At 41.9% G+C, this 24,760-nt stretch overlaps 1 protein-coding gene across 4 annotated transcripts in view; it reads left to right on the top strand.

The window, feature by feature from the left end:
• Positions 1-23,928, top strand: part of rap1gap2a (RAP1 GTPase activating protein 2a) — a 99,562-nt gene extending 75,634 nt beyond the window's left edge. For 2 of the 4 annotated variants that reach the window (XM_030067958.1, XM_030067961.1), the window contains 20 exons: positions 5,136-5,171; positions 11,711-11,743; positions 12,006-12,227; positions 12,417-12,520; positions 12,913-12,991; positions 13,148-13,201; positions 14,072-14,155; positions 14,250-14,350; positions 14,805-14,934; positions 16,175-16,330; positions 17,061-17,132; positions 17,641-17,727; positions 17,970-18,110; positions 19,357-19,506; positions 20,913-21,025; positions 21,185-21,283; positions 21,547-21,667; positions 22,764-22,866; positions 23,362-23,435; positions 23,838-23,928. In XM_030067958.1, coding sequence (XP_029923818.1) covers positions 5,136-5,171; positions 11,711-11,743; positions 12,006-12,227; positions 12,417-12,520; positions 12,913-12,991; positions 13,148-13,201; positions 14,072-14,155; positions 14,250-14,350; positions 14,805-14,934; positions 16,175-16,330; positions 17,061-17,132; positions 17,641-17,727; positions 17,970-18,110; positions 19,357-19,506; positions 20,913-21,025; positions 21,185-21,283; positions 21,547-21,667; positions 22,764-22,866; positions 23,362-23,435; positions 23,838-23,846 — 1,968 coding nt within the window. In that variant the 3' untranslated portion in view covers positions 23,847-23,928. Of the gene's footprint in view, positions 1-3,665; positions 3,806-5,135; positions 5,172-10,829; positions 10,863-11,710; positions 11,744-12,005; positions 12,228-12,416; positions 12,521-12,912; positions 12,992-13,147; positions 13,202-14,071; positions 14,156-14,249; positions 14,351-14,804; positions 14,935-16,174; positions 16,331-17,060; positions 17,133-17,640; positions 17,728-17,969; positions 18,111-19,356; positions 19,507-20,912; positions 21,026-21,184; positions 21,284-21,546; positions 21,668-22,763; positions 22,867-23,361; positions 23,436-23,837 lie in introns of those variants that run through there. The other 2 variants (XM_030067962.1, XM_030067960.1) reach the window with 2 other exon arrangements.
• The last annotated feature ends 832 nt before the right edge of the window (positions 23,929-24,760 follow it).

Raw genomic sequence — 24,760 nt, 5'->3', positions numbered from 1 at the left:
GTGTTTGCAACTGCACTGGATCATCTGTGCATGACAAAAATATTTTTTGTCAACAAATGTTATGCTGAGAACTAGACAGAGACAAAGACAAAGAAAGACAAAGAGGGACTGGACAGAGCTAGACAGAAAGACAAAGTTTTTTTTGCATAAGAGGTGTGGAATCAATTTAGTCTGAGCAATCTAACAAAACAATAAACACTATCAAATTTAAACAAAACACTTCACAACCATAATTCTACTCAATCACATAATTTTTTTTATTTATTTACTTTTTGTCACAGCTATAGGCCTTTTGGCAGTTAAATGTGCCAATTTGGGGGAAAATGTTTGGAAAGAAGGAGATGACACATGCAGTTGTTGCATCCTGGGGTTCTTGGATGTGGATCCTGAGTGCAGATTAGTAGGAACAGGTGGCCCTATGGAAGTTCAGTGTTATAGAGTGTAGAGGAAACTATTGTTTGTCCTGAAGATCACTGAGCTGAACTGCATCCAATACTTCCCCAGGATTTCATTATTTCCAAGCTTTTGTGCCCCTGATGATTTACACTGTAGGCCCGTAGACCTGGAAAACTGCATGGAACAGTCTACTAAGTTAGAACTAACCAGTTTGGTTTGCACAGAGATACAGAATGTTGTGTACTTATTTTTTAGGTGCTGGTTGTGCAAGACTTAATATGGGGACTCACACTGAATGAGCAGTGTGTAATTGCTCGCCGCTTTGAAAATGTGCACCAACTCCCTGTAATTAGAGACTGCAAATGGAATGCATGTATCGGTCTAGCTGCCTTCAGATAGCTATAGGGATTTAATCAACCAAAGGGAAGGCTTTCATATATCTCATAAGCAGTAGTGGATTACAGAAAGTTTATTGTTAAGTAGTGCGTAAAAGGGGTGTGTAACTGTAAGATTTGTGAACCTCCATTTGTGAAATGTCAAATATGCATATATCAATTCAAATGCCAACTAGTCTGGTGGGAATCTTAGCATTTCTAAGGAAAACAAAAAACCTCTCTGAAAGAGCTCCAGCAGTTACACAAGGGGTGTGCACTGTTCATATTCACAGTTGTATATCTGTTTATGCATCTGATAGCTTAAGAGGTCAGAGGCTGCTTTCTCAGGCTGGCTCCTCTGACTTCGCTCCGCCCCTCAGACCCCAGTGTGGGTCTCTCCTCAGCACAGAGAAGGAGTCATGGTGTGGGCATGAGAGCGAGCAGCACTGACCTCTCTGGAACTCCATGGAAACACCCCTCCCCTCTAATGGAGGGGTGTTTCACACTGATGAGAGTGTTTTATGAGACACTGTTAGGACAATATTAACTTTAGCTGAGGTACAGTTGTTTTGAACAAGACTTTGTCATTTTGAACTGTGATGGCCTAGAAAATTTGTTTTCATTCCTGTTACAGGGACATTTTGAGCACTCCAAGCTGCTATAAGTACTTATTTCTCATCTGTTTGGTTCAATGTGAACAGCAAATATGGCTTTTACAAAAGGAAAATTGAGGCAGTTCTCAGAGCTAATCAGTTAGTAAATTTAGCTTACATCCTTTTTGTTGTTCCTTCTCCCAGTCTTGCCGATGAGTGAAGCTAAATTCTTAATGTTGACGTCAACACCCCAGGACACCAGAACCAGCTGCCACTATCTGCAGCAGCTAATATAACTTTCAGTATGTGGCTGACTCTTTTTTGTCTGACTGTACATGAGTATCTGAATTCCACCAGGGAGTCTGTCTCTCTGTCTGTTAGTCACTGAAGCAGGCAGATGGTCTAATCTGCCTGTGGTCTGTGGTAGCCCCAACGGGTTGCCATGGGAGATAAGAGATGCAGATGTTGTTGCCGGGCTAGACGGGGAGAAAGAAACACAGAGAGAGAGAAAGAGAAACTGTTAGGGAAATACAGAAAAAGACAAGGGGGAAGAGAAAGAGAGAAGAGGGGTATGGCCACGAACGAAAGATGAAGTGAGATATAAAGGTGGGGGGGTTGGCGGGGGCAAGAGGCAAAACGAAGAGATGAGATTAAAGAGGGCAAAGAGAGAGGAGAGAGGGGATTAGCATAGTAAGGGAATGAAAAAACTGAGAAGAGAGATAGAGGAGAGGAGCAAGGACAGCAGAGTGACAGACATCCAGACTTTTTTGGATAGACAGCTAGGCAGAGAGACAGATGGCTGTCTCTTGCGTTGCCTTGTCCTTGTTCTTGTCTGCTCACTGTGGGGGATATAGATGATTGAACACACTGTCAGAACCACAGGACACCACTTGAACACTGTGATGTGTCCTGTGCACAACCATGGTCTGTGTGCTGTGGGGACTCATAGCTCACACCACTGTTTTCAGATGAAAAACTCATTTGGCAAAGGCCGAAGTTCTTCAGGGGAGAAGCAATGGATACTTCAAGGACAAAGTCAGCCCATCACAGCTATCAGTCTGTGATGTTTGTTGGTGTAGTCACTTTCCTTCAATGTGCCTCGTCTTCTCTAGTACTACATTTCGCAGAATTAAGTTCGACAGCCCTCGGAGGAGTTTTGTGATCTTGTTCCATTCAGCTACAGGTAATATGTGTTTGTCGAGAAAATAACAGTGATTGGATAAGGGCAAGAAAGCGAGTTTCTACAATTTGGACAAGGTGCACATTGTGCCTGTTACTGAAAACACAACATATCACTACACTACACTATCCAGTCTGATGAAGCCATCATCAGTAGAAAAGCTGGTATCTTTGCCTCTTGCAAAATAGCCACCAAAACCTGACATATCGCCTATCACTGATATTTTACATTGTCAAAACATTTTCTTTCATCAAAATGCACAGTGGCTGGTCTGGAAATATTGTACCATGATGTCATATCAGCTATGCATGTCCAATTATCTACAGGAATGAGAGAAACACACCACCAAAGAACAAAATGAGCACAGAAATGCGATAACCAATGTCTGTGTTCAAGTGTTAAGGGTGGATTTTCTTTGAATTTCCTATTGATTCCCATGTATTGCGAGATGATGGAAAAAGAAAATTGCAGATTCTTGGTATTTCCACAAAGCAATTGTCTTCACGCCATTAATAGTGAGCAGGGAACTTTTGAGTTCACGCACCATTGTTTACATTTTCTTTTTTTAAGAGAGGCAAATTAAAATCTGTATCTATGGCTCCCTAGTGTACTGTATCGTGTTCATTTGGCTGAGAACATACAGTGTTGGCTGGCTGTCAGAGTTTCATATCTCAGAGATAGACAGACAGCTGTACTTAGTGTTTGTCTGGCTGTGCTGTGTGGTGTTGACTTTCCAGGTCCAGACATAGTACCTGTATCAGCTCACAGCACCTTTAACTGGTTACATATTAACTGGCGGATAATCAGTCTCTCTCTCTCTCTCTCTCTCTCTCTCTCTCTCTCTCTCTCTCTCTCTCTCTCTCTCTCTTCTCTGACTCAATTAAATTCAAAATGGTTTATCAGCATTAACAAAATTGCCAGAGGGTTCAAATAATCTATCACGAAAGCAAAAACGTCAGGAGACAACAGATAGATCGCTCTGTCTTCCTCTGTCTGTTCCTCTGTCTGTCTCTCTCTCTCTCTCTCTGTCTCCCTCTCTCTCTCTCCGGCTCTGTCAGCAGTGGGAGGGGTGATGATGGATTTATAGAATTTCACCTAAGCTGAGGTAACATGAGAGAGAGAGTGACATGACTTCTTTTTACTGCTGTCAAAATGTAGGATTTTATGTGTTTTCACTGCTATAACTCTGCCATCAAAGTGGCTGTAAAACAGCAGTTAAATATCAGCCCATGTTTTCCCATTTAAGGACCTACGGTTCATTGGTGAGGCATTCATTTCCCTGTTCCATTTACTTTGTATTTTATGGCGCTGTTGCATGCACAGTCTCCCGACCGGTAAACTTGTTAGTGTGTCTTTGCATGTGTGTGTGTGTGTGTGTGTGTGTGTGTGTGTGGCTCTAGCTGAGGTCATTTAAAGCATGCTACAGTGGCTTACTCATCAGTGACTGTATGGAGGCTGTCACTCCACTTTAGTTTTGACATGTAAATTTGATAAGAGACCTTAGCTTTGGCTTTTATTCAAAAAGCATGAATTAGTAGCTTTCATTTGCGATGTGAATAATGTAACTGCCTTTCCAAAAGCCAGAGTCACAGAAAATTAATTTGTTAATGTCATAGGGCTGGGCAATGTGTCAGTATTATATTGATATTATGAAACACTAAAGGAGAATTTTCTGACCTGAAGACCGTTCTAGCTGCTCTGTTAATTGCCTCAACCTGCTCGTTGATCTCATCTGCATTACGAATGATTGTTTATCAAAAATCGTGTATGTAAATATCTTATGAAAGCGCTACTAGTCATCCCTATAATGTTATTAAATATTGGGATATTCAGTCAAAGATATTGTGCTGTTATTTTATCCATATTTCCTAGCCCCTGTACACTCCTATGTACAGTTTGCTAAGAGATGGTCTGATAGAGGACGCAAAGTCTTGCTGATGCAATTTGTATGTTGACGTTATTTCCCTTCTGCAGCGTTTTCATTCATTTCTTCCCGTAAGCCAGGCAATTTTTGCACAGGAAGTGTGATTTAGTGCCATAAACTGACAATATTTTCTTTTGGCATGTGAATGGGTGTGGGGGTGTGTGTACATATGCACACACTTGTGTCGCCTCCAGCACACTGCACACCCTGCTGCATTAACGTTAAAGACACACACACACATTCGCATACACACAAACAAAAAAAGCGTGTGGACTATTATCATTCTCACAACTTGTTTATGTGACAAGGTGGAAACACTGGGGACAAGCATGTGTGAATGCACTCATGGAGGCATTTGTGTTTGTGTGTGTGTGTGGTGGCTTATCAGTGTGTGTGCATGTGGGTGTGAGAAGCAGCTGGCTAGTCTCTCCCCTGCCATGCCCCTCCTTCCCCACACTTACCCAGCGTCTGCTGCTAAGTTTACATTGTGGTAGATAGTTACACAGAGAGCAGGCCAGCAGGATCTGATACTGTCAACACCAATGTTACTGATGCGAGAACTTCAGAGATTACAATTTTGTTTTGATGGCTACAACAAGTCAATGAGTCACTTTAAAATTAATTCAGTTTTTCATGTTTTGTAATAGTCCCTTCTCTCTCTGTTTCAGTCGGCAGAGTTTTTCGACATGCTGGAGAGGATGCAGGTATGAAATGAAATGCACACTCACATAAGTCTTTCTTTCTTCCTCCTTCTCTCTCTGTTTTTACCGCCTTGTCTCTCTCTGCCTTATTTGACCATTTCACCATATCTCTTTCCCCTTTTTCTCTTCCTGTCTCACACTGCATGTCTCCACCCTCTTACTTTAACACTTTCTTTCTCTCTCTTTCACAGACAACAAAAATGTCATGGCTGTTTGTAGCATATTTGTATTGAGCACAACATGATTTGGGGTGTGTGTGTGTGTGTGTGTGTGTGTGTGTGTGTGTGTGTGGTTTGGCCTTCTGTCCACTTTAGAGACGCACCGTGCAAAATTAGTGTGTGTTAGTTTTAGTAAGAACCTTTTGATTCATCTGACAAAAAAGCATGGAATAAGGACATTATTCATCAGTGAGCCGGGCTGATGTTGAGAACCATGTAGTCTCAACCATCCAGTTACATGCTTATTCCGCATTTTTTTTTTTTTTTTTTTTTTTTTTGTCATTTGAGTCTAAAAGTTCACACTTAAGCAAACCCCATGTGATACTGTTGTGTGAAGCGGGGGGTTGATTGAACTTTTGGACAACACTGATGTAGGCATGTCACGTGATCCTGTGGTGCAGGTCTTGATGTAACTCATTCTCAAAGTGGAGGTACGAGTCACATAGAGTCGAAGTTGGGTAACACTTTCTATGAAGGTCTATTGTATAATGCATTATGAGCGCATTCATAAGGCATTATAATGCATTTATAATGCGTTATAAAACATGTTATAAATGTTCATAATCGTGTATGACAACTTATAACAAGGTTTATAAATGATTATAAGTGGTGGATATAATGTGTTATAAGCTCATCATTCATAATGTTTTATACCTTCATGGCAAAGTGACAACAGTGTTTTATGGAAGAATCTGAAGTCCTGGGTGGTATACCATGTTATAACTACCAGTTATAAAAATAAATTAATTAATTGTATTATAGTATTATAGTATCATATAATTGCTAATAACCTTACACAATGCTGTCACTTTACTTAGAGCTCACAAAGTCATCCTATAGCACATTATTGATGTTTATTAGACATTATTCCAGAAGTGCTGACACTTTACTTTAAGCTCACAAAGTCATCCTCTAACACATTATTGATGTTTATAAGGTATTATTCCATTTCAGAATTTGAGCATTTATTATTTCTTATGATGTGTTACAGCATTTCATATTATTTTTATAACTGGTAGTTATAACATGGTATACCACCCAGGACTTCAGATTCTTCCATAAAACACTGTTGTCACTTTGCCATGAAGGTATAAAACATTATGAATGATGAGCTTATAACACATTATATCCACCACTTATAATCATTTATAAACCTTGTTATAAGTTGTCATACATGATTATGAACATTTATAACATGTTGTATAACGCATTATAAATGCATTATAATGCCTTATGAATGCGCTCATAATGCATTATACAATAGACCTTCATAGAAAGTGTTACCCGAAGTTGCATAAGGCTGCATATGCTCAGTAGAGGAATTTAAGCATTTGAGGCTTTTCAGTGCAGACGGTGGGTTTTGGAAAGTGGTCTGAGAACACTAGTGTGGTGTAGTGTGGAGGGAATGCTGAAATGGCATTTTCAGATTTACCCAGCCTTGTGTGGACCTGACCTACAGCACAGCAATCTAATGTCGTTTTTCCATACACATGTGCTGGCCTGGCTCTACCTGATTTGATTTGGTATGTTTGTGTTTCCATTATAACAGTACCACCTGCCTGAAGGTGTGTCTTTAACTAACGGCAAAGGCCCGACTTTTGCCTGTGGGTGTGTTGACTAGTTTTTCCTCCTTTCTTTACCAGGGGCCACAAGAGTGCTTTATTTAAAAAGAATCAACTTGAAATTCCTGCTTCACATGAACATTATTTATGTAATAAGAGATTCACAGAAAAAAAGCGTGTTTTTTTTTTTGTTTGTTTTGTTTTGTTTTGTTTTTTTTGTTTTTACATAGTTAGATTATCAACAGCAGTACAATTTTGTACAAAGCCCTCTGAATCTCTTGAGCCTTTGGACCTACCACAGAGATGGTCCATCTTGGATGCAGCTCGGCAGCTCAGCGTGTTCAAACTGGTAATGGAAGTGCAAATCAGTGTTGCACAGTTTAATATGTCACGGCCAAAAGTGCCAATGGAAAAACAGCATTTGCTGCTGTTTTGAGGCTCCTTCCCCAGTCACAGGGAACTCAACCAGCTGTTGTTTATCATGCCATAAAGTGCCAACATAATTTAGGTAAATTATACAGTAATTATAAACATTAAAAATTCATGCTAAAAAGTTTTCTGTGAAGCCCTAATTTGCCTCCAGTTCTTCTGTTTTCTGTTCAGACCATGAATTTTTTACACTGTGGACAATCCACTGTGTTTATCACCAAAGAAATCATGGCACTCATTGGCTCTCATTGACCCAACCAGACAGTAGATTACTAAAATGGTGGCAGTGATGAAAGGTGCCTTTATGCTCTGTGTTGAACTTTTTCAAACATTTTTTTTCAACTTTGCATTTAGAAAATGCTCTGTGCCTAGAGAGGCAAAATGTAAGGAGCCAAGCAGCGCAAGAGCAGAGTGCATTAAGTTTCAGTCACATTGAAAACTACCATAAAGAGCAGACTTTTGCTGCTAAAAATATATCTTGCATGATTGGGTCCTGATTGGGCCTATCTCTAACCTTTGTCTCTCTTTTTCTCTGGCCATGGCCAGGAGTAACATTTACAATGCAAAATACAGAAAATGAGAGAGAAACACACTCTGATAACTTCAATCAGTGCAGGTCGGACCACGGGGTCCAGTCTGTTGCTCTGATTGGATAATCGACATACTGGTGACAGAGAAAAAGCAACTGGACTGCCGTGACTACTTTGTCTTCTTTTGTATGGAAGGCATTGATTTTTGGGAGGAAAATCACTTTGTCTCTGTGACTGCTTTGTACCTTCTGTGTGTTTCAGTGGGCTCAGGCTTTAGGCAGTTTGAGGACAGATGGGGAATACAAAGGCCAGCAAAGGACGAGGGATGGGGAAAGACAGGGGCAAAAAAAAAGGTGAACTGGGTCCTGGAAAGATGGGGATTCAAACACCAGAAGAGAAGTGCCACTTGCTGTTTCCTTTGAGGTGATTCACTGAGGGGAAAACCAACATGGTTCAATCTGTTCAAATGCTCATTCATTTATGTTTCTTCATGGGGTGAATTGGCAATTAAGTCTCCCAGGATGTGTGAATTGGATAAGCACACGTTTGTCCAGTGACTGTAAAATGGGTGCAATTCAAGAACACAGTGACCCCTCCTTCACACAGCTGACTTACAGAGTTGGGTGCAGTAGGTGTGAAGTGACTTTGAAAGAAATGGGTACTGGATAATGAGCTGGTTCAAAATAGTTTTGTGTAGGATGGCAACCCACAAAAACAACACATGGAACCGTCCCAAAAAGAAACAATGAACTCCCCCCAACCTCACCAAGACCAAACCCCTTGACTGCAGCATGAATTCTTCATGAAGTTAAGGGGACAGATGGGGAGGCGGAGGAGCTGAGGACAGAGGGAGAGAGAGGAGGGAGAGTGAGACGAGGGAAGGTGACAGGCTGAGGGAGAGCGGTGGGGAAACTTTTTGGAAAGTGTGACTGGTGGACGACAGAGAATCAATGCAGCCCAGTGATCCAGCCCAGAGGTCTCTCCCTCTGTCTCTCTCTTGCTCTGCTTCTCTTCCACCTTCCTTTCATCCGGTGTCATGAAAATTGAAGCCAGATCCTCCAAAGAGAGCTTTCGTGATCCATTGTTTTGTTGACAGCGACTCCCCCATCGCTCAAACAGCTGTTCCTTTCAGTAATGTAGTACACACATTTATGCACCCAACACACACCGCACAGACCAAACTGAGAACTGTGCGCGAGTCAATGTGTGCTTGTGTGTGCGTGTATGTGTGCATGTGTGTGTGTGCACATGCCACCATGTGTGTTTGGTGTTTCCGTAATGCCACGTTTTCACTGCCTATTTCAAATCAGTGTGTCCTGATTTACTGTAAGATTTGTGGCAATCAAAGTGCTTGCAGTGAAAGACGCTGCTCTTCTTCGTGCTCTGGTGTTTTTCACCTCCATGTCCATAATACACCAGGTTGTGCATAATCACGCTTACACCATGGCCACTTGCCAACAATTAAAATATTAGGAAAGTTAATTCATTTAGGGAGTGATGTGCTCTCTGAAATAAAAATGTGACCAGTGCATGCAGAAAATAAAAATTTCCTGCCAGCACTACTTTGATAGGGTTTAGACTAATATTTGATCAGTAGATTTTTCAAATGTTATTCAACTTAAGCATTATAGATATTTGCTAAAATAATTGCAAATGGCACATATCCACACAAATGTGGCTCAGCTAGCTCAGTGTTGGTTTTCACATTACACCAATGTTATTTACTGGAAAAAAAAATCACAATAGTTTAGAAGCAATAGGGGTTTTATCAATAGGGCTAAAGGTTAATATAGTTAGCTTAGCGTAGTAAATCTAGTTAGTGTAGCTGTTATTTTATTGTTGATACAGTCAGATGTATGTATGTGGATTAAACTGTTGACAGGAACTGTGTTTGATGTGTCCTAATTATGGTTTAAAGGCACCTCCAGTGACCTCATGGCCTCAGTCAATTCATTTTCAAAACAGCTCAGGAAGTGATGTGCGCTCGTTCAACAATCACAAAGCAGCAGCAGCTTAACCACGATTGGTTGTGCCAGCTGTTTGTTATTAGTTGTTCCTCCCATTTAACCAGGTAAACCAACTGTTTACCTATAAGGCGTGTTTGAAATCACTGGGAAGGGTGTGCTTACACCTGTTGCACAGGTGAGTCTCATTTTGATTAACTGAGATCATCACACATCACTGAACTTCTTAAGGAAGAGTTTTGAAAATGACTCAGATGGCAAAATCATTGTAGGGGGCTTTAAAGGACATCTGCCTGGCAATCAGATTCAAGCATTCACAGTGGCCATGGTGTAAATGTGCAAATAAGTGAGTGTGTGTGTGTGCATGCATGTGTGTGTGTGCTGAAAAGGGAGAAAGAGAGAGTGTACTGTTTTCCTGTGTCTTTTGTGAGTGTTTTCAGGTATGTCCCTCACTTTCAGGCTCAACCATGTAGACAAGTGGCTCCAGTGCCTGTAATAGGCCAATTTACTCTGTGTCTGCAAGACTGTCCTTTTTCTATCTATCTATCTGTCTATCTATCTATCTATCTATCTATCTATCTATCTGAAGGATAGATAGATAGGCTGAAGGTCCTGGGTCTGTGTCTCAGTGCTGCTGATATCAAATGGTTCCAATAGCAATAATGAATAATAAACAGGACACATTTATCATGTCATCTGGAAGTCAGAGTTGCAGGAGAGGATGACTAAGTGTCTTTATTACCTGTGTGTGTAGATGTGTGTTTGTTTGTGTGCGTGTGTGTGTGTGTGTGTGTGTGTGTGTGTACGAGTATGCATGACTCACCTGATTATCATCAGGTAGCAGACAGAAAGTGGTTAGAAAATAAGTTTGCTTTGTGGCAGGAGAGTTTTAGAAGCGACAAAATAAATTGTTTTTTTATATCCTTGTGCTTTTCTGCTGCGTACGGACCATAATCAGGTCCCTAAAGCTGAGGAGACCAAGAAGTGCAAGGTCTGACACACATACACACACACACATATATACACACGCACGAGCACTCAGTCCTTGTGTAGTCATAGTGCCTATTTTGTTCTCTTTCTGTGGATCTCATCAGTCAAAAATCTGTATTGATATAATGTCCTCCATTCGTGTGCATGCTGTGCTTTATCACTGGTTCATCGTGCGTCTTGATTTGCTCTGTGGTTGTTCCACTTGTTGTCCCTTCTCTGAGCCTTGACAGTTTCTCAGCGGCGCCAAAAACACATTGAAAAATGTTCTCACGGCTTTTGGAGTGCAAAATCAATAGCGCCCTGATTTGATCGATTGGAAATTGAATGAACCCCAACTGTCAATTGATCCTCTTTGGCCTGCCAATGTTCTTAATCCTGTCACTACAGAATATAAATCACTGGATGCTCCTTCACCAGCAGACACAGGCCTCAGCAGTATTTAGAGGTCATGCTACGCTAGCAGACTGCCAAACAACTACAGGCTCCTAACAGCTCTTAACCCCGGGGGCTACCGAATCAAAACAGACCTGTCTCACATCTCTGACATCATCAAAGGGTGACACACCCTCATCGATGTTTGGCGATGACTGTGCATTGCAGGTCATTGCATCATTGCCCGAGAGTCTGTTTGGCTGAATAAGTTGTGTTTTGCTGTTTTGTTCCTGTGTTTGTGCCTTTGCCTGTAGACGTGTAGGTGTGCTGTACAGTAGTGATAGCCTGTGAAGTTTAAGTTGGTTGTTGCAACTAGTCCTACTAATGGTGTGTGTTTTCTTGTGTGTGTGTGTGTGTGTGTGTGTGTGCGTGTGTGTGTGTGTGTCTGTGTGTGTGCATATGTCCTCTTTTTCACAGGATGACTATATCCCCTACCCACGGATAGAAGATGTGAGTCATTTCTCGCTCACATTACACACTCAAGCACACATTCACACATAGATCTTGTCATGTGCGGTGAATATAAATACCTGGAGTGTTTCCAAAAATAGATAACAAACAGATTTAAAGCTAAACTATTTTCTGCTTTTATTATCTTTGTTATTATCTTTCTTATCTCCATTTTTTCGTCATCTTTATCAAAGGATAACATATTGTAGATCTCACTGTTATTACGGCTTGTATATTTTGTCTACCTCCATCACTACCCCAGGTCCTGGAGAAGGGGGGTCCGTACCCCCAGGTGATCCTGCCCCAGTTCGGGGGCTACTGGATCGAGGATGTGGAGGCACCAGCGGGGACACCCACCTCCTCCGAGTCCAGCTTCTGCGAGGATGAGGAGGGAGGGGGAGGCATGAGCCCCAGCGGGGGGTTCGGCTACCGCTTAGAGTGTAACAGCACGGCCCGCGCCTACCGCAAACATTTCCTTGGCAGGGTGAGTGTATGTGTGTGTGTGACTGTGTGTGTGCATGTGCGAATTAAGATCAGTTTCAATTTGTATCTATGTGTTAGAGAGTCTACGGTATGAATGATACTCAACCTTCTAATATAATCTTATTACTCTCTCTCTCTTTCTCTCTCTCTCTCTGTCTGTGTCTGACTCTTCAATTTTCCCTCCACCCAGGAGCATATGAACTACTACTGCACTGGCAGCAGTATAGGCAACCTCATCATGTCTCTGAAACACGAAGAAGCCGAGGGACAGGAGTTCCTACGTATCATGCTCAGGTATAATGGAAAAACCAATGCACTGTAGCTAATATAAAGTGTTTATGCTTCCAGGTGACAAAATATATCAGCATCACTGTCCTAATCTTGAGCTGCGCCCTGTTTTGCACAATCTATGCCTCAGTTGACTCAAGGCTTAAAGCAAGTCCTTATTTAACCTGTTTTCCCCCCTTTCATGTACGCTGCTCTTTGATCACTGAGGTGGATTTAATGAGTTGAACTCAATGCGGGAACATACCTAGTACCTAGATTCACCTGGTCAGTGTTTGTTCAATAAAAAATAATAAAAAATAAAATAAAATTTAAAAAAAACAGGTGATCCTTATCATATAAATTCACCTGCCAAGGCTAACAAAAAAAGAGTTTTCTAACCAGAGCTTGTGCTATCACAGGTCGAGAGCTAAGACGGTCCATGACAGGATCTCTCTAGCAGGCCTCAACCAGCTGCCCAGTGTTCCCCAAATTGCAAAGGTAAGGTTTGCTGCTCGCACATAAAGACGCGTAATAGCAACTATTTATTGCCTACACACTCCCAAAATACCCAAAGCTTTTCTATATGTTGTTAGGACATGAGAATTGTTGTGATATGAAATGGGTCAAATCCAGTGAGCCTCTCTGTTCTTTCAGCTTCTGTGTGATGACGCCACAGGGCTGAAGTTCAACCCAGTCCTTTACCCACGGGTGAGTCTGTCCCACATTCCCACATCCTGACACTTCCCGGACCTTGTCAAAGCCAGTCGGGGCACCACTCATCAAGCCCGTCGTACATTCAAGCGGAGTTACCTTTTTCCTGTTTGGGCCTCCCACTCGTAGCTGAGAGACCCAGGGGAAATGGCAAATGCTACTTCTAACTAAGCAGAACTTTGTTAACTGCTTGTATATTCTGCTGCGACTTCATAAATGATCTACTTCATTTCCTTGAGGCCCGAGACATTTATTGTAGAACATTAACTGACACAGCATTCTCAAACAAAATCAAGACCCTGACTCACCAAAAACTGATTATTTTAATCTGCTGCATCAGGTGCAATAATGTACACACCTCCTCCCCATCGTCTCTTATGGAACCTCAATTCTCCAACTCCTGCCCACTCTAACAACATGACACATGCCAAAATGAGGTATCGGCCATATGGAAAATGTCTGATGAATATAAAGGAGAAAATGTTTCTAAACAGATACACTCTATAACGTGATGGCATGGAGCTGGTCATGTGAGGCTAGTGCTCAGTGTCTGTTCCTCTGGGTGTGATGGAGCAGCTTTCAGCCTGCGCCTCAGGGAAGGTAGAAACCATCTGTGTCTCTGCAAGAGGCTGCGACTAGATCACTGCCCTCGCTGGGGGCTATGACAGTTTGTCGCGTGTCGGCCTTACATGACTCAGGCTAAGTAAATCTACACTGGAGGCACTTTTGAGATGAGGAAAACATATTTTTCACTGCAAAGACCGCCGGAAACAGAGCGCATGCCACGAGCTGAGTCAGATAAGTAATGATAAGGGATCAGTGAGCAATAAGTGATCTCTTTTTTTTTTTTTTCTGGTTGACGCCCAGGGCTCCCAGTTGATTGTGGCTTACGATGAACATGAGGTGAACAACACCTTCAAGTTTGGAGTCATCTACCAGAAGTTTGGACAGGTGAGTGATTGTATTCATCTGGTCACTACACCCCGATACAACCCCTGCCACAAAATTATATTTCAGTGTCCTGTTCCTCTCCTCTGTCTCTCAGACATCAGAGGAGGAGCTGTTTGGGAATAATGAGGAGACACCAGCCTTCAAAGAGTTTCTTAGTGTCCTGGGAGAAAATATTGAGCTTCAGGACTTTAAGGGGTGAGTGAATAGAATACAATAGAATAGAAAACTGAGTGCAATCAGTAATATAAAGAGAAACTGAGACAAAGCATAAAATAGAATGATCTGAATAAGCTTGCAGCAAGTGATCCTGCTGTTTTGGCTTTACTCTGCAGTTGAGACAAAATGCTTAGTGAAACAGAAGCTGGTAAGGAAAGTGCCACGTGGACAGATACTCAGAGCTATGTATATTGCCTTTATTGTCCTGCTGGCTTTTGGAATTGGGTTACACTACATTTCCCTGTTAGGGCATCTGACTCATTGCATTGTACCTGATACTGTACAGCATACTGTACAACATGTTTGGCTTGTACTGAGCTAGCTAAGCGCAAAAAGTGATCAAACCATTTAGTGCACTTACAGTCCATGATGAGAAAACCTGCCTCACTGGTAGAGGAGATCCTGACTAACGTGTTCGCTGGTGTTGTGGTAGGTTCCGCGGTGGGCTGGATGTTTCTCATGGACAGACGGGCACTGAGTCCGTCTACACCGTGTTCAGACAGCGAGAGATCATGTTCCATGTGTCGACCAAGCTCCCGTTCACTGAGGGAGACATCCAGCAGGTATGGGGTTTCTAACTTCAGGCTTTGATCTCACTTAAAGCTTGCTTGATGTATTTATGTGCGCTATGACATATGCTCAGAGTTAAGTGTAAGGTTACCTTGTGAAACAGCTGGATTTGTGAGATCACCATCACGCGAGAATCCATCTTACCAGGCTTCAGCTGTTGTGCTTGTGGCTGAACCACAGTGGTCCGGACCAATCAAGGTCCTATTGGCAGCTACAGGTGTGGTTTATGTATGACAACAGTGAGAAGCAACAACAATGGCAGCTCTTAAAGAGATTAGCGGAATGCTGCTGTAACATCAGTTGTATCAAAACTGGATGTGCAAATTTTCCTTAAAAAAATGGGCAAGAATCAGCTGCAGACATACTAACTATAGAGGTAGCTACACTGATTTGCTTGCTGGCTATCAAAGTTCACTAGACTGTGGCTTGTTGTTGTCTCCTCTTCATCTCTCTCCTACTACATCATATGCTTCATTGATCTGATTGGTTGAAGTTAGCCCGAAGTTAGACGTTGACAGACAGATGGTTCATCCAGTGCCAAGTATTTTTTGAAAGTGCCTGCCCTTTCCAATGACAACCTCTCAGATGGTTCTGTGTAACAAACCATCTGGTGCCTTAGGTTAAGTGTAAGGATGCTGTGACCCAAACATGTTGAGATGAAACTGCGTAATGAAATGCTTGCAGCTAGGGAGCAGTACTGATCCAATACCCTCCCACCCATAACGGCTGGTAATGATAACAATACCAATATGTATTTTTGGAAGAATCATAGTAGAAAAGCAGGTGCAGAAAGGTTAAACTTTTCAGCCTTTCTCTTTATAATTGTTTGTTAAACAAAAGACTATGTCACTTTTATTCTGTTACTAATTTGGCAGCTGTGTTAAGTGATACAATCCTAAAAAAAAAAAAAAAAAAAAAAAAAACCACAAAAGTTCCAGTTCCACAAAAAAATTATATTAAGTGACAGTGATTGCCAGTATGCTATTGCATCCCTGTAGGCAATGTCTCTTATCGAGTGCAATGCATTTGCAGCATAGTGAAGGAGCAGTAATGGATGCCCTCATCTGAACTGAATAAGATTCCATCAGAAAATTGCATCCACTGGATTATGTGTGATTGGGGTTTTAGAAACTAGGTGTCTCCTCTAAACTGTGTGCGTCTGAATTATATAACTGCAAAACAGAGGTGAGGACTGGCAAGCGACAAATCTTTACTGCTCTGTTTTTCTCACAGCTCCAGAGGAAGAGGCACATAGGAAATGACATCGTGGCAGCAGTCTTCCAGGAGGAGGCCACGCCTTTCGTACCTGATATGATTGCCTCCAACTTCCTACATGCCTATGTACTGGTACAGGCTGAGAACCCCTGCACAGAGCACACAACATACAAGGTATACATGAGGCAAATACATACTTACATATATATTTTTAAATGTCATGACTCTGTCACAAAGGTGTTCAGCTCTTAAGTGCTGTAGTCTCTTCTTTCAGCTAAGACACAGTGATAATGTAGGCTGGAACCAAGTACCAAAGTGCATGGGGTTAGCAAACAACTGAGACTATAAAACATTGTTTAACATCTGTAAGTAGCAATGGTGTGTAAATCAATTGATGTTGGTGATCCTTTTCTTTCTCCTCCATGATTCCCACTTCTGCAGCCTGCTTACATGTTGAAATTGTTGGAAACCTATACAGTACACAATTGTTTTTCAGTCCAATTTTATTACTTTTATTGTTTAATTACCATTTCTATTTCACTTCATTATTCTTATTTCCCGCACAAGGATCAATAAAGGTTTATCTTATCATATCTTATCCATCATAGAACGATTCAGGCATTGAATTGTTCTGAATGATGTAGCGATCTGTCACCTTAACTGAGCTAAAACAAACTATAAAACTGTCATTAAATTGTCTTGGCTGGGTGCCCATGCGGAAGACACATCAAGGAGAAGCAAAGAACATGACCAACAGAGACAGAAAAAAGTTTACTTTCTACTTCATTGGCCCATAACATGCATAATGAAGCATGCACCACATGTAGTAATACAACTTAGGAGCCAACAGTTGGTTTGTTAGAGTCTGTGTCTATGAGTTAAATCATTTGTTTTGTGTCAACAGGTGTCTGTTACAGCGAGGGAGGATGTGCCTCCTTTTGGACCGCCTCTCCCAAACCCAGCTGTCTTCAAAAAGGTAGGAAACGATGCATCATCTTTACATTCAATCATTAAACACAGATTACATCTTAAGGTCTTACTTTTTTCTCTAAACAAGTGAAACAATCTCCTGATCCGATGGAACAATTCCTCTTTCTTCCCATGCAAATTAACTAATTTAAAGAATGAAGTGACCTCATCGTTATAATAGTGGAGTGAGCTCCCTTATTTCAAATTATTAAGGGAAGGGAAAGGCAAGGGAAACTCACAAGACTAAATGACCTGTTAAGACATTTTTTACAGTGTAGAGGAGCAAACACGAAGGATTTGAGTCCGACAAGAGGAGAATTTTAACTAGGAAGACTGACGCTCAAGCACAGTTTGTCAAAAGTGTGTTGTAATCAAAGCGGTGCTGATGAAGGTCACCTTTTCCCTACTTCATCTCTCTGTCTCTCTCTCCCTCCTTTCTTTTTCCTGTCTTACCTTCACTCCTTTAACCCCCACCCTTCCCCCCTCTCTCTTTCCCTCTCTCTCTCTCTCTCCAGGGTCCAGAGTTTCGAGACTTCCTGCTGACAAAGCTGATCAATGCTGAAAATGCCTGCTACAAGTCTGACAAATTTGCCAAACTAGAGGTGACGCGCACATTGAAACAACAACAACACACACACACACACACACACACAGACACGCACACTCAAATGCCACAGCTTGCATTCAATCACTTTTCATCTTTTTCCTCAATCATCTCCATCATCACCACCCAGATGATAAATGATTGCCCTGCGGTGTGTGTGTGTGTGTGTGTGTGTGTGTGTGTGTACTTGGCTCTGTGTGTGTGTGTGTGTGTGTGTGTGTGTGTGTGTGTGTATTACAGGGTCGTACGCGAGCTGCATTGCTGGACAATCTTCACGATGAGCTGCACAGACAGAGCCAGGCCACACTGGGGTTGGGCCAGGTGGGAGAGGAGGACAAGCTGGAGAACGGGGGACACGGTGGTCTGCTGGAATCCTTCAAGGTGAACATGAACCTGGACCCAAAGCCTAAGCAATATCATGCCATTTTCTGTCTATTGTGTGGCATTTATTTAACCGGAAAGATTTGCTGCAGAGTCTTTGAGGTGCTCTGTGCTGTAGGTCAGCTAAATGTCATGCTTCTGCAAACGAGTTGCTGTGCTGTACTGTTGCTGTCATTGACCCTTTTTTTTCCTTTGCAAGATTATTTTGACCTTATATTCAGAGAGACAATACGTGTGCATGTGTGTGTGTGTTTGTGTGTGTGTGTGTGTGTGTGTTTGTGTGTGTGTGGCATGCATATAACACCTCTTTTCCTATGTGGTTGTGACATCTTTGACATGCTTTGCCTCCCTTCACTTCTGCTTTTCTTCCTATCGCCTTATCTCCTTCTTTCTGTCTTTGACTTCCTTCGCTCTCTTTCTCTTACCCTTCAGCTACTTGGTGTCTCTGCCTGTTTCCATGTCCGCTGTGAAAGGCTAATTAATTTTTATTGGACCATGAGGCATTTTTGTTTTTGTATTTATGTGTGTGTGTGTGTGTGTGTCTGATTTGACAGTTTGGCTTTTATTCTTCACAGGCTTTATGGACAGCTATATTGCACTTTCTGCAGTCAGCCACTGGGGGCGCTATTCTCATTGCTGTCCTGGCAGTCACTGTGTATTACCTGTCAGTATTACTGTAAATGCACCACAATAAGATTATGACAAAAATAATAAACAGTCTTTCATATGATGTTGTTTGTTGTGTTTATGCCTTCAAAGAAAATTTGTCTCGACAGTCCATCTAGATAGCAAGTTAGAGAGGATAAAATATATTTAAACTTTTTTGTACTTGCTTTTTTTTATGTTGGTTTTATTGTCTGGAATGTATGATGCATTGAAGAGACAACCATTGGTGATCCTTGATGACCCGAAATGTACAATTTCATTGAAATGATGAGGAGTAACACACAACTCGGAAAACCTTCATCCTTTCACCCCAACTCCCCTGGCTTCTTTGGTGGTCAACTGCCCCCTCTGGTGTTTGTTTTGTGCAACTGCATCTGTGATCTTGAAAAGCCAATGCCACATTTGTGCTTATGTCTTCCTTTCTTCCTTGTTTCATTTTTCTACACCAATCACCCCACTGTTTCTTTCCATGTGACTTTTCACCATCTTCAACTTTTCCTGACACCCTCCTTCCTTTTCCTTTTTGTCTCTCTCCTCCCGCCTTCCTCCACCCACTCTCTGGTCCCACTCCTCCCTCCAGAGGGCCATGCGTGTAAGGAGCCACTCTATGGAGACCATGGTGGGGTCTCACCGCCACAGGAGCCCTGGGGTAGGAGGAGGGGTCCCGGCCAGCCTCAGCGGAGGAGGATTGCCCCAGAGCACAAGTGAATGCACAAAGAGCACCTTTACTGTGAGTTGGGATGGAAGGAGTGAGAGTCAAGGGAGAGGGAGAGCGATGGTGCAGACAGATATGTGGGTCATGGTTAGTTTTCATGTAGGAAGAGAGATCCCCCAGTGCATTGAAAGCACCTTTACTGTGAATAGGAATGCAGGGAGAGAGGGAGTGGGTGGAGAAAAGACTGGCAAGATAAATGAAGGGAAGGTCACCTTGGTGCACTGAGAGCTCTATTTTATGGCTAAGGGGTGGCGTGAGTTGGCATGTGCGATAATGGAGCCGAGAGCCAGAGGGAGATAGAAAAATGAAAAGAGGGCTTAAAGTTAGATGTGAGTGGGGATGGCCAGCACAAGTGCACTGAGGGGTCAAGGCTGGGAGACAAATGCAAGAAACAGAAGTATAAAGTCCAGCCAGTGTGACTCATAACTTCCCCGCTGCTTTTTCAACATACCAGTATCTTTATTATTACCATTTTGTTAACTCTACTTCTGTATCATCCTGAATAACATGAAGCCTTCTAATCCAAAATTGTGTTTATCCATTCTGAAAATATATCTTTTAAAAGACCTTACCTCTTATTACTTTGATTTTTATCAACAGTTGTGATCTAAACTGTCTATCACAAGTATCAGTTTGATAAGCATGGACAGAATATGCTTTGGTAGCTTAGAGTCCAAGGATAAATTTCTGCAGTTCACTCCCATATTTGTTCAAAATTTTTAAAAAAGCTTGCTGTGCATAGAGTATTCCATGTTGTCGATACTTGTCTGGCATGTACGTTTGCTAAAATTTGTGTTTTACCCTTTTACAATCACTTCTAGTTTATACATTAACACCAGATGTGCTCAGTGTGGGTCTACTTGTTAACTCCCAAGTGCTTAGATGAGGCATAAATGCCAGGCTGAATAGTAAATGCTCTGTCTTTTTCTAGTTTAAGTGTGAAGAACTGGTGTCCTTGTTTTCATGGAGCAACTTTGAGCCAATTGACCTCCTTTATACTTGGGTTCTGAACTGTCGATCACAACCACTATCATATGAAGAGAGCTGCTGAACAAAATTTGAATGGAGAAAAAAAGAGCTTTCAAGTGTGCAAACTGTAGTGGATTTACGTTAATTTGACTTATAGTACACATCAGCCATATATTCACAAGATCAAACTTTCATGCTTCACAGAGCAGTTTTTCACAACTTTTCAACATGAATGGGAGTGAATTAGCCTTGATTTCGTACAGCATATTTTGCAACTTGTTCTGACGTATGTGACAGACTGATCACAAAAATCACAAAATAGGACCAGTGTCCTTTAGGTTCCATCATCTTGTAAACACAGAGGTACGATCGTTTTGATGGCCAGTGACTCTTACTAGATAAACTGTATTTGCATCATTAAGACTTCTTTTTCTGTTATCTGTGATCATCAGCCTCCTGTGTTGTCAGCCAAGTCTCCTCTGAAAAGCCCAGTGAAACGGCGCTCAGGTCTCTTCCCTCGTCTCCACTCCAGCACAGAAACTCCGTTGGACAGACACACACGCAGGTCTGTGATCATACCTGTCTCTTGATATCGCTGTAGTGCACGCTCTAAATTATTCATGTCTGGATCTGTGTTGCAGAGAAAGACTGTGTGAATGTGCCTGAATGAAAACACAAAATCATCCTTTTGTTGTCCTCACTTGTGTGTTTCTTCTGTCTGCAGCGACCAAAAGCCTCCAGAGTTCTGCCCGCTGTCACAGGAAGTGAGATCAGAGACATCGTCCAATCCCAGCTCGCCCGAGATCTGCCCCAACAAAGAGAGGTGACACACTCAATCCTTTTTGCCAGAGTCACTGATTTGAAATGAGGGCCAATGAAGACACATTAAAGATAGCAGTGATTTAAAATGAACCTGTAGATATGTAGATGGCAAAAAATACCTTTTTTTTTTTACTGCACTGCCCCACTCTTTAGTGTATCTGAATATAGTCATCGGAGAATTCTGCTTCTTCCCTAGTTCCTCTGTCATATTTGTCAGTCTCCGGTTGAACGTCCCATCTTAAACTTCATACCGATTCTCTGCAGGCCGTTCATCAAACTGAAGGAGTGTAGCAGCGGCAGGCCAAACATCTCCCGCTCCTCGTCCAGCACCAGTAGCTTCAGCAGCACCACAGGAGAAACAGAAGTCCTGGAGGAACTGGATACGGTGAGGACACACTGAGGGAAAATAAAAGAAAAAAAAATTAAAAAATGTAATATTGCATTTGTAGGAGGAAGATGACAAGAAAATGAGGCTTTATACAATATACAATACCACATGTTGAGTAACAAAGTAGTAGTAACACATTATAATACCCATCATTAACAAATGGTAAATTGACAGTTAATTCATCTTTAGCTAATGGTCATTTTACTGTTAACAAACAATTCAATGATAATTAATAATGTTTACTTATTATTCGTAATGCATAATTTATGTTATTTTATCATGAGATAAATGTAGGACAGTAAAAAGTTCAATATTTCACTCTGAACCTGAAATACTCAAGTCAAGTGCCTCAAAACTGGAGGGCTAAAAGTGGAGCGGTTAAAACGGGGAACTACTTCTTAATGAAGCGTGAGTTTGTTGTATCAGCTGTTCAAGTGTCAAAGCATTCACGGATGGAGGTGCTTGTAATTACCCAGAGGAGCTACTCGCTGACAGGGTGCGCTGACTGTCAGGACAGTTAGTGATTATAATGATAGCTCCTGTCACTTGATCTATATCAGATGGCAGCGCCTGTCACTCTGGCTTTATGTTTTGTGAAAAAGTGTTGTCATATGGTTCTCAGCATTTAGCCTGGGATCGTTCTGCATAGACACACAATGTTTTGTTAATATTGTCCATGCTTACTGCTCAGAGCTACAGAAATGATGTAAACCCAAGACTTTTAGATGTGGTGATATACACCACAGTGGTGATCAGCGCATATCCAGCAACCACTAATATCAGCAAAAATGTGTTTATTTTCCAGCAAAGCATTCATATAGGCTATGTTTTATCCTGTCCTCAAATAACTTGTGCCAGTTTGATGTTAATTTATCATAAAGCCTACAATACACCCCAGTACATCCCTACCAGAGGGTGCAGCTCTACATTAGGTGAATGTGACACCGAGGTTTAAATCACCGACTGCTGCAGAGTATCTGTGTGTCACTTCACTGTGTGTCTTCAATCATGTTTCTCCTCTGCCTCTTCCTTCATCTCAAACTGTTTTTATCGCTCTCTCCCCTTCTCCCGTCTGTCCTCTTCCCTCCCCCAGGCCAGCCATCCCTCTACAGTCTCCTCTACAGTCTTTAGCCCCGCCCTCAGTGTTGACAGCCAGGCGACAGGTACCCCTGTCATCATGTGCCGCAGTCCCACGGGTATTGTATAGATATGCGCACACAAATACACGGACATTGTGGGGACATTGTATCAGCTAACATTCATTCTTGACCACATTAAGCTCATCTTAAACATAACCTTAACATAACGCCAATCTTAACTTTAACCCTAATCTTAGTGTAACCCAAAAATAATCTCTTTTGTTCGGTCCATGGATTCTGTCCCCATGAAGCAGGCTGGTCCCCACAAGTGACTGTGTTAACAGAAACATGTCCCCATAACGTGGGGAATACATGCTCTCTCTCTCTCTCTCCCTCCCTCTCTCTCTCTCTCTCTCTCTCTCTCTCTCTCTCTCTCACACACACACACACACACACACAGACATACACACACACGCGCGCGCGCATGCACACACACACACAGACAGACAGACATCTTACTATCTTGTAGGAGTCATGATAATATATTAACTCAAACTTTTTAACAGAGCATTGTTGGGATCACAGATTTATTTCCTCTTCTATATTTCCCAGATGTGAAGAGTAAGACGTCTCCAAGGTCAAACTTGAAGTTCCACTTTGACAAAATGAGCCACTCAGCCACAACTGTAAGTTTTAGTATTAAATGTGTCACCTGTCTGGGCAGCAGATTCCAGTAATGATTATATATGTAAAGCACATTTCCTGTAACAAAGTTACAAAGTGCTATAAAACAATGAATATATAGCCTAAAGTTATGAAAAAAAAGAACTTGCATTGTTCCTTTTAAGGAACAATGCAGGATTGACTCTTGACAGTAGAATTAGCTTGCTGAGAGTATTTGAATGTAAAAGAAGTGTTAAACTGTGTGTCTTAAAAAAAATCTTCAGCCTGTTCACGCTTATGTTGAACTTAATGTCCGTGCAGTAGTTGGTACTTTGCATTAAGATAAATGACCCAAATAGAGAAACTCAAGCTGTTCAGCACAGTCTCCTCTAACCAGCTTTGCATTTTGCTCTTTTCTCTTCCAGTCTGAGTAGCTTTGTGGGACGGAAATACAGACGCACACAACAAAGGGACAACGCGAACTGACGGAGCTGCAAAATAAAAAAAAAAAAAAAAGAAGAACCCATAACAACAGAAACCACAACATCAAGACAAAATCACTGTAGAACCACCTCACTAAGCCAAGGATAATCTGCAAAGATTAGTGAGTGCATCATAGTCCCCACACACTATAAACCAACTGACAAAACTGTGAGTGTATAGTACGGAGAAGCAGATGAAGCGCTGGCCAGAGTGCCATTTTAACCAACTCTTAGCTACAGAAATAAGCTGACATCACCAGCTGCTGCATTTCAGTCGTTAGTAACAATGTTCACATCACACGAAAAGCCCTGGCATGGTTGAAATACTGTGAGCGCAGGCTGAGCCAGACTCTGCCTTAGCTGTTTTCAAGAAAATTGTACAATTCAGAGGTACGGTAGCACGAGACTTAGAAGTATGGTAACATGAGACAATGGAAATCAAATGCTTAATCAGTTATCACAAATGTCAGGATGTTCTCTTTTGCCTTTGTCCTTGTATGGTACGTCTGGGAGCAGTTCCTCTATTGCCTAACAAAAGGGATGCAGACACAAACACATTTAAACACATGCACAGACACGTACTGTACAGTAGCAATGCCTTGGCAGTGGCCTGGGGGTTTCCATTTTCCATTGCAGAATCTGAAGCACTCCTTTGGTCATGGAATTGCTTTTTCTAGGGAACGTCCTTGATTTTCAGATGCTTTTGTAACCTTGTCAGCAGCTGCACTATGTCTACTGCACTGTAAAACACATATTTGCAAAAATCTAGTCGATAACGTGTACAGCAGTATTTCTGTATCTGTAAGGGGAACTTCAAGTCCCTGGACCCAAGTGCTTGGTTAGTGGAAATTCACTCACATGGGGCA

The sequence above is a fragment of the Myripristis murdjan genome, chromosome 13 (assembly GCF_902150065.1).
Source record: "Myripristis murdjan chromosome 13, fMyrMur1.1, whole genome shotgun sequence".
Taxonomy (NCBI): Eukaryota; Metazoa; Chordata; class Actinopteri; order Holocentriformes; family Holocentridae; genus Myripristis; species Myripristis murdjan.
The sequence above is the reverse complement of the archived record's forward strand: the minus strand, read 5'-3'. Positions and strand labels throughout refer to the sequence as shown.